Below are 17538 nucleotides of genomic sequence, written 5' to 3'. Positions count from 1 at the left end.
GGGCCAGAGGTGAGGAGTGGAGGTGAGAAGTCATTGTGAATTCTTTCCATAAGGGGGTGGCTTAGCACTTCCTGTTTTAAAAGTGGAGGTACTCCATTGCTTAGACCTCTGCATACCCTGAGACTGTAATCTGAGGGGTCTGCTTCCCCTGGGTCTAGTTTGAGATGGCTTTGAAGGGTCTGGAAAGGACCAATGTTTCGAGGGGCAATGCCTACTGAATCTTGGCGGCTGCACCTGCAAAAAAATCTTTGACTGTCTGCATAGACTTTGCTTTTTCTTCCATCTTTTTAGAACCTCTTCTGCTTTGGTGCCAAACAAATTGTTCTTATTCAAAGGAGCGTCTAATAATTTTGATTTGACATGGTCTGGTAAGGTCTGTTCCTTAAGCCAAGCATCCCTTCGCAGTACAGAACCAGTGCCTGTCGCCCTGCAAGATGCTTCTAGGGCATCAAACCCACATTGCAAGGTATGCTTGCTGACTTGGCTTGCAGAATGCATAAGCTCCTGTAATTCTTTATTTTCTACACAGTTTGTAAAGGTGGATAATGTTTGCTTAAGAAGTTCCATAATATATTGCTGGTATTTCGGCATGTAAAACTGGCGATTCAATGCCCTAATGGCTAGAGTTGCAGAAGTGTATACTTTTTTACCCCATCTGTCTAAAGCTTGGGAATCCCTGTCTGAAGGGGTGGGATTCTTAGCTGTAGTTGCTTGTATACCTTTAGACCCTTGGGAAATTACCTCTGGGTCAGCAGTAGGATTTTTGAAAATAAATTTCTGAGAGTCAGGGACTCTGTAGTACCTGTCTGGTTTCCTTGGAGCAGGGAGTACAGTATCAGGAGTCAGACTGGATTCCATAAAGACATCATCCACAACATCCAGAACAGGAAAGATAGCTAAAGGTTTATGTTGTGGCAAATCTAAAAATTCTCCGAGTATCTTTTTAGACTGAGGATAATCCTGGCATTCCCAGTGGAAATGCTGTCAAAGTATAAAGGGTTTCACCAAAAGAAAAATCCTCTAGAGGGGAAGCAGAGTGAATGGATTCCTCTGCATCTAAATCCTCATAAGCACATGAAGGCATGTCTTCATATTCAGAAACGTCAGAGTCATCGGACTCTTGCTCAGTTAAAGCTGCTGGGGAAATGTCTCTTTTCCTCTTAGAAGGGGAAGGCTGGCTTCCCCTAATCAGCATGATCAGGTCTTCTGCCATTTTAAGCATCTGAGATTGTGGCAAGGAAACAGGTGCTTGAGATTAGGTTGTCAGTTTTTTAGGCGTAGCTCGTACTCTAGGCCTTAGAAACTCGGTAGTTTTAGACAAAACTGAAGATGCGAAAGAAGTCGTCGGTTTGTGTCTAGGATCAGTTATGTGAAGAACTTGCTCAGAAGCTGGTGCCTGCACAGCAGCTCTGGACCCATCCAAGGTAGAGACATCCACTGGTTCCGTAGTCAAAGAAGAGTCTTGCGGCATACTGGACTCCGAATGGGTCTCAGGGGCTGTGAAAGCGGCTGAATACCGGCAAACTGGCGACTTAATGGACGTGTTGGTGGCAATGTTGGACCTGTGCAGTCTTGTCTCTGTCTTTATCCTTATGTTTTTTCTGAAGATCAGTAGTCAGATGGCTTACCGAAGCCATTTTGGAATATGGAGATCGAGAGTGAAAGTATTTAGCGACAATAAGGGCCCGACGACAAATAGTTCGGGCATTGAACAAAGCACAAACCCGACAGCGAGGAACACCGTGGTCTGGGCCTAAACAGGTGACGCAGTAAGAATGGAAATCTTGGTGTAGTATTTGCTTTCCACAGGCAAGACAATTGTTAACTTTTTCTGACATTGTTTAGAGCAAGAAAAAAGGATCCCCAACTGGGTACTTAGCTTTAGAAGACTTCAAGATGATTCAATTCGGAAACGAAAACTCAGGTAGAGGCCGACCGGCACTCATGTGAACTGCTTCTGCTTCGGTCTCCTCGGCAAGAAAGACTGATGTAATGAAGTCGGCTGCCTGTTTTTATACCCCTGACAACCCTGAAGTCAGACCTGGAGCGACAGCAACCGATGCAAAAATACCAAGTCTCTGGTATATGGGCCAACTGAGTGCTACCTGCAGGCAGATAAACCCAAGTATGATGACTGCAACAGTGAAATATGAAGAACATCTATAGTTCCTAACTTACAAATTTTTATATAATGTTCCCTATTCAAAACAACTATACTACAACTCTTATCTGTTCATCTCACAATAAATTAATTTTTAACATTTTAAACTCTTTTAATGTCGGCCATTACGCACAGAATGAAATGCATTTTACAACTCCTACAGTTAGACACAGCTCATCATTTCATTTTTCATAAAACCTCTTGTTCAAAAGCCAAAATAATTAGACTTAATATCCACATTAGGCTCATTTGGTATCCTCACAACATGCTCCAAAATCCTTCATTCTCTTGTTTGGAACATTCACTTTAATCCAATGGTTATTCTTCACAATCACGTAAACTCATATGCAACAATTCATTACTGCCTTCAATCAATTTTGTTGAAACATCATCTTTGTAAATTTAACTTGATACTGAAAAGCATACAATTCAACTTCCTACAAAATGTTACTCACTTCTACTCTTGCTGTGTTCTGTAGGAACCTATGTAGGTATACATTTTTATACCTTTTTTTATACAGATCATAAACAGTTACATATGTGACAGGCTGAAAGAATAATAATCATATCTCCTCCACACTTACCTGTACACACATCTGGGATCACGATACAGCAATAAATTTCCATCTGTCCTTACTGCAGCTTCCAATTAACCATCAAAATATTTACTACTACCTAAACCTCCAGATATGGTATCACAATATGCGTTTTGGAAAAAAAGTAGCAGACCCTGACAATACAGAAGAGACCCTTTCCACTGTTCTTTCTGCAGCTCTTTTTCGTTAAGCTGCCTGCAGGGCTCCTGCTGAAGGCACCTGAGTCATTGAGAAGGCTACAAAATAAATATTTGGAAGTCCAACTGCTTCTTTTTTTTATTTAACAGCAGTCACTATAGCACACATCATGTAGTTTTGTTGAACTGTGCTGTCTCTGTTCATGGTTCAAGGCCAGAACAAGGAAGACAGGGCATGCCAAAGTGAAGAAGAATCAGAGAAAAATAAACTAAGTAGAAAGGAAGGTCCACCCAGGAATCTGAGGAGGGAAAGATACGTGAAGATGCAGATCCCCCGATGGGTAACAGTGGAACATGAGGAGGTATAGTTTTAAGAAAGAAAAAAATGCAGGAGGAGGAGAAACAATGTACTTCAAGAAAGGGACAAAAGTAGGCAGCCCAGCAGTACAGAAGGACTGGTAAAGAAATTAGCTGTAGTTCCTATGCACAAATGTAGGGAAAAGAGAACCACAACATTCAGATAACAGCTGATTAACAAAAACAGCGATGATGGAAATGTTTTTTTGTGTGGTGAGCGTCAGCATCTGGTGCTGGCACCTTCGTCTTCACCAAGTAACGACTTTGTCCTGAACAAAGACAGGGTCTGCTTATAAGATAAAGGAAGGAATGCAGTACATCGTGGCCGATGTTTTTCGGGAGATGTATTGGGGAATTGTTCAGTAAAACTTTAACCCACTTATTGGTGGCAAACTTGTCTGGTGGTGCACAGGACTAAGGCTCTGCTTTTTAAGAGTTACTTCCTGTATTCTATGGTACAGGGTTTGATTCCATCCACTTCCACTTGCCTCTTGTACAACGTCTGAGGCAAGTCATTTAACCAAACACTGCTTGTGGGTAACCCCTAGAAAAAGACTATTATATGCACTGTGCTTACCTGGTTATCAAAGGAATAAAATACAAATAAATAAAAATCATCACAATAGAGATCATCAAGTAAATTCAGAAATGAGTATGTCCCACCCTTAACTACTGGGGAAAAGCTTTTCTTCCATGAAAATAATCCCCATTCATTACTCAACTTTTCTGCATCTCTCATTCTTTAACCCCCCCCCCCTCCACCACTCACACCATCATTAATATAAATAGGAAAACATACGAGAAATAAGGTATAGGGTGGACGAGTTTCAAATCTGGTTCCTCTTCTCGCACCACCAATGCCCGCCTCTTCCTGCGCAGCTCCAGTGCATCATCCACAATCTTCTTAGCTTCTGCTGTCTTTACATCCACATCATGAATAGACATATCACTGAAAGAATGAGAAAAACAGGAATGGCTGAAAAACAAGACATCTCTCCTGTTTACTGGTTACTACCAACATTCTACAACAGGACTATTTAAAAAAATAATCTTAAAACCGAAATTCTATTTTAAAAAGATGGCTCTGACATTTGCTATACTGCCAAACAAAATTCATCACTAAGAAGGTAGCCTGCTAACAAAGTCAGCACTCATTACTTTTCCACTTCATATCCTCTTGTTTGGGTTCCGAGACACCTGCATTAAGTTCTCAACTACTGTCTGAAAGGCATGAGACAAACACACAGAAGTGAAAGGAACATTCTATCAGGTCAATCTCCATGCAAGGAATTGCACAAAACTCCCATTAGCAACTACTCTCTAATCTAGGGGTAGTTTACATGCAGGCAAGAAAGTTCTAGGTGAGGTGGACATCATCAACTAAAAGGCAAGACACAAAAGAAAACATATAAGACAATGCAGACAGTCATATGTGGAGCCAGATATTTGTAAAAACAGAAAAGAAAAAAAAAAGAAAGAAAAGGCAGTTTATGTCTCTAAACTGAATATCATGTTTTAGATCAAATTTCTTTTTAAAAACAATCTGCGCATGTTTCATGTATATATGATAACAAAAGCACTTGGGCAAACCTGTAAGCAATGGCCGACTATGCACATCAAGAAAAAAAAATACTTGTATTTTTACGCAGTAGTATCTATACATCTTGGATGGCTAGTGTTATTAAGCTGTAGTTATTATTTCTGCCAGAGTGCTGATGTTTCAAATCATTTTAATTATATTTACACCAACTACAGTAATTTGAGCTTGTAAACCAATGTGCTGTAGCTCTTGTTAACTGCTGATCCTAACCATTTGCCTGTTAAGCATCTGAGCATGCACAATGTTAAAAACAATGGGAAAATGAATAAATGACAGACATTTGTCTATCTTAAAAATGACGTGTAAAATAGAAAGATACACGTCCAATCTCATTCAGGTTGTTAGAACAGTTTTACCTCTTCCCACCATAATGATATTATAATAGTCCCAATAATGAAAACACCAAAGTAACTGAGTCACAAATGGACTATAATTTTTACTTTACAACATTTTGGTCTTTTCTACAAATACTTCATCTCAATAATACAACAACCAAACTCAGTTAAATAACCTAAGATCTGAAAATCACATGCAAACAATCATATAAAGCAGAGTTTTCAAACTTTCTCTTTCAATATGTGCTTCATGACTATACAATAACTTAAGCCTGGAAAAGAACATTTTTTTAAATACCTCTAAGTTATCATTTATGACACGCAAATATGCATTTACATTAAAGAAAAAACATATTAACATTCACAGCTGTAGACGTTTTACATCAAATATATTCTGCTGTACAGCTATCAACCCAAAATTATATAAACTGCTCACTTCCTGCATTCACTTAAACCTTCCTTCTCCTCCAAAACATTATTCTGCGAATATTGTTCCCACAATTTCCATTTTTCTATATAATTTGCTCATACTCTTTCCTAAAGATCCCCTTTCAGTTCTTTTATCTGTTACATTATTATTGAATACTTTAAATACAGTTTAGACTTCAACTTCCATTTTCTAGTAACTGCTTTATTTGGCAGTCACCAGAATTAAACGTAACAAGGCCTTAAAATGTCTAGGCAATTCACATCCCGTCTACCAGCTCAAAAATAACTTCCTTAGATACATCCATATGCTCACTCAATATTAAATGGCAATATTAAAGGGACTTGTTAAAGTCTGACAACTCATTACAATACTAAAACATCTGTTCCCAGTTACTTCTTTATTCTCCATCACAGTTTTAAAATTTGGCATCTACCTGAGGAAAATTTCTTTGGATTCTGCATTGGGTATAAACATACCTATTCAAAAACTTCCAAGCAAAAATCCTACATTTTCTAGACTCTGTTGTATATTTGGGAGCAAAATATATGTCCTCCCATTGTTTCATGTCAATTACGTATCCAATCTCTCATCCAATCTTTTCTAACTTCCTCTGATTGGTTCCTATACTTGTAGTGCAATATTTTATACACCCGACTAATCATCCCTTTTCAAGAACTTCTGTTCTACATCCAGCTAAAAACCCTACTACAACAAACTTTTCACTTAGGATTCCCCTATCCCTTTCAATTTGCCAATACTCTTATCAAATCAATCCTTGACAGGGAAGACAGCCTCTAACATGCAGTCCAAATATTTTATTGGCTTCTTTGCATTCTCACACACCTTTACCTCTCTAGTTATATGCTCCCAGTACCTTGGATCTTTTGCCAAGTTTCTCCAGTAAATTCCAGGCCCTTATTGCCTATAAGCAGAATCTCCTTTCTCCATTATTGTGCTTGCTGGCTTGGCTCTTAAAATACTTTCTGCTACTTTATGAATATACTATTCGATATGCCTATTATTCTCCTGAAGGATCTGCATCCATCATCCCTTTCCATCTGAGTTAAAGCTTGTGAGTGTGTGCATATATATATATATATATATATATATATATATATATATATATATATATATATATATATACACATATATACACACACACACACACACACACACACACAATCCCTTTAAAGCAGGTAATCCTAAACAATGTTGTTCTATTAGAAGGATCAACTTAACCCACTTGATCCCTGCTCGCCTCCCCTCTCACAAAAATTCCTTCAACTCTAACTGTGGTCCACAACTTCTCCTTTGGTTGATAAAAATATGCCTGACCTGTATATACAGCTTAAAGGGACTAAAAACATTTTCACTGCTTGTATCTTGCTATCCATATATATATATATATATATATATATATATATATATATATATATATATATATATATATATATATATATATATATATGTTCTTCCTACATAACCTTAGCTGCCATAACAGAATGCTTTTAATACAAATTCTTAAATACTTAATTTTGTGTCCTCATAAATATGGGAATTGCTGAACCAATTCAAGTGTGAGTACATGGTTATTTTGATTAATGTTATGTCTCAAAAAGACTCAAAACTGTCTTAAATTGTTCCACAACACTAAAATGTCTTTTCCTGGTAATATCAGGTAGAAAATATTGTATGCAAACAAGGCTAACTTTTCCTGATTACCAGACCAATTACATGCTTGAATTTCTGAGTCCCTTGTTTTCTCTGCAAATGGTTCTAAATGCAAAGTAAAATAAAAGGAAAGCGGACACCCCAACCTGGATCCTCTGCTCAGACTTAGCTGGTCAGGCAGGAACCCTTACACTTAAATTCTTGCCTCTGATCCATCATATAAATCCTCTTAATTAACCTTATTACTATATCAGGGAATGCAAATGCTTCCATTGCCCTACTCATAAAATCCCATCTCTATCAAACACTTTCTCTGTATCAAGACCCACCAAAAACAGGATTTTCTTACATTCTGCTTTCATCTGGATCATTGTGTTTTATTAATTTTGTCAAATGTGTACTTCCCCTGCACAAAATCACACTGATTCATATCTATCAATTTTGGCAACCCTTCTGCCATTCTTTTAGCTATTATAGACATGAACACTTTATAATCACATTTTAAAATTGAATTTGTCCTATATAAAAGCTGGCTCTGATGGATCTTTGCCATCTTTAGTCACTATAGCCACCACAGCTTTCTTCTATGATATTGGTGCTTCTCCTTCTTTCAAAATACTGTTAAACAAAGCCTTCCAGATCTATATCACTTTATTCCATCCTACCTGCCAAACTTCCAGAGTAATACCATCTATCTCTGGAGACTTTCCAGAGACTGATTAAACGCCACAGCTTTTATCTCATTTCCTCCTATCTTAACTATTGAGCCTCATCTATTTCTAACCTTGGCATACTTGTGTCTTCAAAAAATAATTCCATTAGTGTTCTTTCTTGATTTCCACATTTCTGTTCTTTGTACAAACTTTCATAAAATTTCCAAAATATCTCCACTATAGTCTATTTCAGCTTTTGTATTGCATACCTCCACTAATGTTTGGCAGGTTGATCTTTTATACACTTGTTTCATGTCATCTCCATTTGAACCCATGTCACATTTTACGAGTCTACATTATGAGATCGGAAAGACTGGAGAGCGAACGCTTAAACATCAAAAATGCCATACCTCGAAGTTGCTCCTGTGGGGGGCTGTGCCCCCCCCACTCCCCGTTAATTATATATACCAACTCCGAGATTGCACTACGGTGAGGAAAGGGCAAATTTTCCTACCTTCACTGTACTATGATCTTACAAAAAACACATTGATGAATGGCATTTCCGATGTTAAAGCTGTTCGCTCTTCATCCTGCTCGATTTCTTGATAGGAACCCCATTTTGCACTTTTTTTTTTTTTTTTACGAAAACCCTCAAACAAAAAACACACACACACCCTCAGAACCTATTAACTTGAAACAAGCATACAAAGCTGTGTACATCTTCAAATAATGAAATATAATCCTTCTGATAGGTGCAATTCTCCCAAATGCACAGCTGCACTCACAGGCATTATCTAACCTACAATTATGGCCATCCATTATAAAGCATATGTTAAGGCCTGTGCTCCTACTTACACTAACTGCTGTCTGTTCTTGCCTTATCTTTACTCCCTTCTCAGATGTGAAAAACAGCTTAATTGTTTTCAGAAAACCATAACTTTTAACCTTAAGAAAAAGTGCACCGACTACCTCTAAATAAAACTAGACTGTACACTGTTCTAGTAAATGCAGTGAAGTATTTAGGTACCAGGAAACCTGCTATCTTTTACTCACTTCCAGCAGTTTCAAAAATTATTTTTTTTTACTGAACTTCTTGCCCTTGTATATTTTAATGTTATGATTCCCTATTATGATTCCCTTAGAAAATGTCAGGAGCTCTTAGTTTATTGCCTACACCTCTATTCAGCTTCTCACCATGGAAACATTACAGAATGTACAGCTGCAAACTTCTCAACTCATACTGACCATTTAATAGTTGAAGTATAATTTTCCATTATATTCAAAGTATTCTCCTATTTTAAGGTCCAGCTGTTTACACAAAAAAAATATTAGATTAAGCCAAGGGTATTAATCCAGACATTCACCTATGCAAAATTAAACATCTGAACTCTACATATAATATAATCAGTGCACTTTACACCATTTCCCACCTCAACAGCCTAAGACTACAGCATATTAATTTTGTCCAGCCTTTCTTTTGTTACATTGTACTGCCTAAATTTCTTAAAACTAAAAAAGAAAAAAGTACTTGTTAATGTCAACATCTTTATCCCATACAAAAATCACTGAAAATGCTTTACTATATATAAACAGCATGTTATATAGTAAATGCTTTATTATATAACATCCAATTGACATCATTAAATGTTTTATACAAACACTGTTAACACAAATTGTTTTACTTAGTTACTTTTTCCTTTTTTTTTCCTTTTAGAGTTCTTCCAAACATCAATAACATGAAGTGGGGTATATATCTTTAAATCCTCCTCCAAGTTTAACAAAGTCAACAAAAGTACAATCTTTCAACTTTTTCTTGTAGAGCCATTCTTGATCAACATGACTGATGCTTTAAAATTGCACATTTATTCACTAATTTTAGTGTCACTGGTCTTCCTGTTCAGCTCCAACTTCCGACTCCAGGTCAAGTAAAAGGTACTCCAGAGTCTTCTAGACAACTCCAGTTGGCTTCACTGGCAAAGTCTCTCAATGAGCTTTATTATCAGAAAGGTTACAAGCAGAGTCCCCTTCTGTTTGATGGCTCACCTTTTGTCACACAAACTTTTGTATTTCTTCTTTAGCCTGTTTTGCATCAAAAATGACTTTGATCCTCCAAGAAAAATATTCTGAAGACAGCTAGATACAACAGCTTAAATCTCACACCTACCTTGTGACATTCTCTAATTGCTTGGATAAATTTTCTTCCCTTCTGTCAGGTGTACAGTGACTAATCATTTTCCACAAACACTCTACTGTCTTGAATTTTTAACACTTGCCCATCTGCCACACTTTTGTCAGAATCCACTCTTTCTGATGGTACGATTGCATCTTTACTAATGCAGGTCTTGGCTGCTTTCTCATGTCCAGGTTTAGAGCATACAGATGTGCTCGTTCAATTGTCAAATCCTAGTATGGAATATCTGTCCAATTACTTGTACATTCATAAAATTAATGCAGTTTATTCTTTCCAGTTTCTCTTGTACAGCAGAAAATCTCAGGTTTTGTCTGCATGCTCTGTCCTCTAACCCTACCATTCTTAACTGATCTTTTTGATCAACCTCGTATTCGGGCAACCTTTTCTTCATTTCAACCTCTGATTTCTGGAGTTTTATGAGTTCATCTGAATAGCTGTTTAATGCTTCTTCAATTTATTCCAGCCATTTGTTTTTGAGTTGCTGCACTCCTTCAATGTTTTATTTATTTTAAATCAGTTCTGAGCACATTTGATTTATTTTTACTCTAAATTACTGAAATCCATCTCTTAAACCAAAGCTGGAGTTTCACCTGCTTTTTGCTGAACAGTTGTAGCATTCTTCTCAGTCAGGGTTTTCTTTTCACATTTTCTAGCCAATTATCTTTCGGGTTCTCTGTTTCTTCTTTGCTATCATCAAGGCAGTGGTCTGAATAGCCAGTAACTGAATTTTAGTAAAAATGGCAGAATTATTAGCCCTCATCTCTCCTTTTTTCACACTGGGAGAGCTGAAACCAACCTGTTGATCACTGTGCAACCACCTTAGAAGACTGCAAAAGAAGTTTTAAACCAAAGTTGCTAAAGAAGCCCTCTAATTTCTATCTTTGAGTCAGAATCACCACCTTATATTTCAATATTACTGTGGTCTAGCAGAAAGAAAATCTCTTGTAATTTAGACAAACAGACGAGTGTTTAAAAACAGCATTAGTTGTGTTGTTTACAAAAAATACAGAAGTGTATGTAAATGTTTCATGGTAAACTTCTAGTTGATTTTCTCAGATAGCACGCAGGACAAGATTTACATTGAGCAAAATATACCACATAAGAACATGAACAGTTAATATGATCAGTAGTGCTGCGGTAGCAGTAGTCTCACAGTAAGACGCTGTCCGGTTCGATTTTCAGCTAGAGCGTCTTCTGCGTGGAGACGTGTGAATGGGCGTACCTTCGTTGAAGGTTGTGCGTCAGGGCTGGTAACTCAGCACGTAAAAATCAACTACCAATCATTAGCGGACCGGAGTTCCACTGTGCTGTCCCCTAACCAGGAAAAGCCGAAAGACACAACAATCACCCAGAGTCTTGCTAGTTAGGAACACTTGCATATTTGCTATTTGACATCAATTTAAAAGTATTTGCATAGAATGCATACATAATTACCATTTGGTACATTGAGCACATTGTTACTGTCAGAGCTCCTAATGACTTTCTCCAAGGAGTTCTAATATCTCCGTGTAACATTGTTACACCTTGTAATACAATGTTAACAATTCTTCCGTAACTTGTTTCTGTTATCAATAAATGTTGTAACTACTGAACTTGTGGAACTTTTCTCCCTGGGCCTCCACTGAAAACGGACACCAGCTGTCAAGTCGGACAATCCTGGTAAACAAATGTCAAAAATAAATAAATAAATATTTGCTGTTTTTTTTTTTATTACATACAAATCATGGGGCTTGTCTCACATTTTCTACTCTCTCCTGTTGCCCCTGTAAAATCTTCCAGTTGTTTTGAACAGAATGTCCAATGCCTTGCATATCAACTTAAAAATCTAGGTGAAAGAGGTACGATTAAACTGGTTACAAAGAAAGAATAGTTGTGTAAAATCCTACAATAACCATAGATGTCCTTCTCTTCTATATGCTGCAGTATTTATAACATGAGGGAGTCCGTCTTTGGCAGACTTGTACGCCCGGCCAGTATACAAAAGTCTAATGCTACTGTGAGGATTGAGCTATGTGAGGAACGTGCGATATCTCACGGTATTCATGTGTACGTCGATCATAAATTGACTTTGGGTATATTGTGAACAAAAGCAAATGGGTTCCACACGGCAAAGTAGAAAACAGAAATTCCTTTATTCAAATGCAGGGGTAAGCACTTTCACAAATACAATCTGCTTCATCAGACCAAACACAGAAACACACATTAATTGGTTTTAAAAAGATTCAAAACAGCCAATCAAAAATGAGAATGACATCATAATTAAACGTTCATCATAATTAGGACAGATCTCTGAAAGTCACAATAAAATATGTATAGAAAAAAACTAATAAATAGTTACACATAAATGCAATTGTAAATAAGTATAAATATTACTAAAATCTATAGATAAAAATACAAATATATACACTAAAAACTTCTTAAAAGGTATACAGAAATAAATATATATATATATATATATATATATATATATGTATATGTATATATATATATATATATATATATATATATATATATATATATAAAAAACACATACATGTAAAATTAGTGTTTCAAAGCCTTAGCCTTAAGAAAAGGCTTAAGGGAAACTTTATTATTTAAAAACCACACAGTAACAAAAATAAACAATGTTTTGGGTTTGGCAATCTGCATAAAAATTACTTTCTATTGTAAAACCTGAGGGTGGATGGATAAATTGACCTCCCATATGTATGTGGCTGTATGCTGCACACCTTCTACAAGTATGTGTACCCAGTCTATCAGATACATGGTAGGGTACTTTCACTGACAGCTGCAGCATTAATAGCTGAGATCCCACTGCTAGATGCATTAGTATTCAAAGGGAAAAAGAAAGGTCTACATCTATTAATGCTGCACCTGTCAATGAAAGCACCTTTAGGTCCAACGGTAATGATAAGATTAGGATGCCACTAGCATTTGCTAGTGACATCTGTTTAGCATGTGAGGTTGTTAAAATCAACTGGGTTATCTTATCCACTGTGCATGAATTGGAGGGAGTGATAGGCCATGAACAGGCCTTTACATTTAGAAACAATAGGACACAAACAACAATTGTGCTACAAGTCTAGTTATATTCAACCCTACCATGTATCTGCATGCAGCCACATACATATGCGAGGTCAATTTATCCATCCATCCTCAGGTTTTACAATAGAAAGTAATTTTTATGCAGATTGCCAAACCCAAAACGTTTATTTTTGTTACTGTATGGTTTGTTTTTCTTATTACGTAGGTAAGACCAATAGAGTGTTCAAGAATGGAATACTCGAACACCGTAGAGATATTAGAAACAACAAAAAAACTAGTGCTTTAGCTGTACATGTTGCTAAAGAAGGAGAAGGCCACAAATTTAAGTTTCTAGTCTTGGAAGTTGTTTGTAGTACCATGAGGGGAGGTGACATTAGAAATAAAACAGAATCTAATGAACAAAAGTGGATCCTGAAGTTTCAAGCTGATAAACCTCCAGGTTTAAATAACAGAGTTTCCCTTAAGCCTTTTCTTAAGGCTTTGAAACACTAATTTTTACATGTATGTGTTTTTATATCTATATCTATCTATATATATATATATATATATATATATATATATATATATATATATATATATATATATATATACACACACACACATATATATATATATATATATATATATACATATATACATATACACACACGTGTGTATTTTTCTATACATCTCAAGAAGTTTTTAGTGTGTATATATTTGTATTTTTATCTATAGATTTTAGTAATATTTATACTTATTTACAATTACATTTACGTGTAACTATTTATTAGTTTATGTTTTTTCTATACATATTTTATTGTGACTTTCAGAGATCTGTCCTAATTATTATGATGAACTTTTAATTATGATGTCATTCTGATTTTTGATTGGTTGTTTTGAATCTTTTTAAGAGCAATTAATGTGTGTTTCTGTGTTTGGTCTGATGAAGCAGATTGTATCTGTGAAAGCGCTTACCCCTGCATTGGAATGAAGGAATTTCTGTTTTCTACTTTGCAGTGTGGAACCTATTTACTTTTGTTCACAATTTTTCCTTTTTGCTTTTGGTTCCGTTATTCTTTCAGAGTTTCTTTTGGTCTGACTGACTTTGGGTATAACCTGATGTCAGCACATACCAGACCTCAAAACTGAATGCCACAAAAAGCACCAGCCTGATCCAAGGTAAGGAAAACATGACACAGTAACAGGCAAGCATTACGGGGAAGGTGGGGGGGGGGGTAATACTGCAGCATATAGAAAAGAAGGACTTCTATGGTTATGATAAGACTTTACACAACTATTCTATGTCCTTCTATTCATATGCTGCAGTATTCAAAACATGAGGGAGAGTACGAAAGCTCATGCACACAAAGACTGGGCAGAGGAGCAGAAACATTTTCCACAAACCCATGCAGAATAGCCCTGGCAAAAGCAGCTCTGGACCTGGAAATGCCATCAAGTTTATAATGTTGTGTGAAAGTATGAAGAGAGGACCAAGTAGCTTCTTGCAAGATATCGGAAGTGTCCCGGCCTTTAAAGAAGGCCGCAGAGGAAGCAATTGTTCTAGTGGAATGTGTCCTAATAGGAGACTGTAGATTTTTCCATGAGCTACATAACATAAGGAAATGGTTTTGGAGATGCAAGTGGAGATAGTCTGCTTGGAAACAGGTTGGCTCAGGGTCCTTGGGTGATAAGAAACAAATAGGCGGTCAGATTTCCAAATAAGTTTAGTTTTATCCAGAGAATATCCGAGTTGTCTGTGCACATCAAAGGTGTGTAGCATTCTCTTGCTAGAAGATTGAGGGGAGGGGAAAAAGGTTGGAAGACTGATGGACTGATTGAGAGATAACTCAACCACCTTGGGCATAAAGAAGAGGTTAGTGTGTAGGGAAACCCTATTTCTGGAACTGTGAAGGGGAAGAGGACACGTCAACCTGCAACTCAGATACCCTTCTGGCAGAGGAAATGGCCATGAGAAGGACTGTTTTCCAAGTGCAGTGTTGCAGGGAAGCAGAGCTTGAGGGCTCAAAAGGGGCCAGTGAAAGATTTTCTAAGCCAAAGTTGAGATTCCAAGGAGAGGGAACTGGTTTCTTTGGTGGTCTGATGTGAATGATGTCTTTTAAGAGTTTAACTTCCAACTTGGAAGCTAAAGGGGGAGACACAGGCAGACAAGCAGAAATATGAGCTTTACTGAGGAGTATGACAGCCCACTCTTCAGTAATTTGCACAGGCAGGACAGGACCACTGGAACATCCACTAACAGTGGTTGTAAATCCTTTTTGAGACACCAGATGGAAAACCCTTTCCATGTGGAAACATAGGACTTCTTGGTTGTGGGCTTTCTGATCTTCTGCGGAACTTGTAGCACTTAATCAAAAAAAGGTGTCTGAAGGGAATCAAAACCCTATCACCCACAGAGTCAGCTGCAGGGCTGACATCTGTGGATGAACTAATGTTACCTTGTCCTGTGTGAGTAGGTCCATTCTGTGGGGTAACTTGTGGTGACTGCCCTTGGCTAAATTAAGAAGGGGGAACTAATGCTGTCTTGGCCAAAAGGGAGTCACCACCAAGATTTTTGGGTGTTCCTTCAAAAGATCCCGTTGAAAATCCAACAGAATTGGGAAGGGGGGAATGCATAAAGAAACATCCCCTTCTAAGAGAATGACAGGACATCCACCTTCCATGCCAAGGGGTCTGGGACCCTGGCACAAAACATGGGAAGTTCCCTGTTCAAGGAGGAGGCAAAGAGATCTACCAGAGGTATGCCCCATCCATAAACTATGTCCAGAAACACATTCTTGTGAAGCATCCATTGGTGGGATTGAGTCATGGACCTCCTCAGTGATTCTGCCACCACATTCTGAGTGGAGGGAATGTAAACCGCCAGAAGGGAAATTTGACTCTGGACAGCTAATTTCCCAGGCCAGTCTGTACAGGAGGTAGGACATTGTCCCTCCCTGTTTGCTGACACAACACAGAACTGTGGTATTGTCTTGTAAATCATCTCAACACACCCAGGGACAGATGGGGTTTGAAGAATTGTAGGGCGAAGATCAGGGCCCTCATCTCCTTTATATTGATATGCTCCCTTTTCTGGGCTAAGAACCAGATATCTCTGACCCTCCATGAGTCCAGAGCTGCTCCCCATCCCACGTCTGATGTATCTGTGTAGAGGTCCTGAGTGGGATGAGGCAGTTAAAGGTAGCCCTGGATTCCCTGACACCGGTTAGATCCACCAGTGTAATTTCTTTTTCAGGCAAGGCAGGAGTAGGATAAACTCCAGAGGGTAGGAGTGTTGTACCCAAACTGTTCTCAAAAAACACTAGAATTTCCTCATGTGCAACTTGGCTAAGGGGAGAATGGGAGTTGTGGAAGCCATGAACTCCAAGAGGAGAAGAAACTCCCTGGCAGTCAGGGAGTGTAGGAGCAAGAGGTCCTGGAAGTAGGAGGTAAGGGGCTGGACCTTTTCTGGGGGTAAGGAAGCCATCACCCTGCTTGACTGGATCCTACCACCCACAAAGATGTGCTCTTGGGAAGGAACCAGGGAAGACTTCTGGTAATTGACTGTGAATCCTAGACTATCTAACAGTGACACTGTAGACGAGAGGTTCTCCTGGAGGATGTCTGGAGTCTGAGCCTGGAGGAGAAGGTTGTCTAGGTATGGAAAGATCAGCATGCCCTGCAGCCTGCAAAAGGCTATGACAGGAGCTAAGCATTTTGTGAACACCCTCGGGGCCATAGACAAACCAAACAGCAAGGCACAGAACTGAAAGCATGATAAAGCAATAGCAAATCGAAGGAATTTCCTGAACTGTAGGTGGATGGGAATATGAAGACAGGCATCCTTGATGTCCAGTGACACCATGAATGCCTAAGGAAGGATAAGAGGGAGAAGGGCTAACGTACAAAAGGTGGAAAGTTTTAGGTATTTAGATGGGAGAGGTCTAGAATAGGTCTCCAAGGGCCATCCTTCCTGGGTACCAGGAGCATTCTGGAGTAGAACTCTTTTCCTACTTGGGAGGGGAGCTTCACCTGAATAGTGCCCTGAGAAAGGAGGTTGGAAAGGATGTGGCGAAAGAGTTCTAAGCTTGTTGTTTTGGAGGCTGTGGAATGCCCCTGAAAGGAGGAAGAGTCTTCCACGCCATAAAGCATCACTGCAGGATGATGTAAAGGACCCAAGAATCCTGGGTTATCGGTTTCCAAGCAAGGAGAGCTAGAGATGGAGACAGAGAGGAGTTAATGGCTTGGCTTAGCCTGAAAGGACTGTTTCTGTGTGGGAGTAGAGGAGGTAGATTTCGAGGAAAATTGTTTCCTGGAGTCCCTCTTACCTTTGGAAGAATGGGGCCTACCAGACTTTCTAACAAAGGTGGTCTTGGCAAGATAGTT

The 17538-nt window shown here is 38.2% G+C and overlaps 1 protein-coding gene across 4 annotated transcripts in view; it reads right to left on the bottom strand.

Annotated features, from left to right (window-relative positions):
• Nucleotides 1-17538, bottom strand: part of CABIN1 (calcineurin binding protein 1) — a 4301447-nt gene that overhangs the window by 3682747 nt on the left and 601162 nt on the right. For all 4 annotated transcript variants that reach the window (XM_044068841.1, XM_044068840.1, XM_044068839.1 and 1 more), the window contains one exon: nt 4051-4200. In XM_044068841.1, the coding sequence (XP_043924776.1) occupies nt 4051-4200 (150 nt within the window). The remainder of the gene's footprint in view (nt 1-4050; nt 4201-17538) is intronic.

The sequence above is a fragment of the Protopterus annectens genome, chromosome 4.part0 (genome assembly GCF_019279795.1).
Source record: "Protopterus annectens isolate FY-2018-M chromosome 4.part0, PAN1.0, whole genome shotgun sequence".
Classification (NCBI taxonomy): domain Eukaryota; kingdom Metazoa; phylum Chordata; order Ceratodontiformes; family Protopteridae; genus Protopterus; species Protopterus annectens.
The sequence above is the reverse complement of the archived record's forward strand: the minus strand, read 5'-3'. Positions and strand labels throughout refer to the sequence as shown.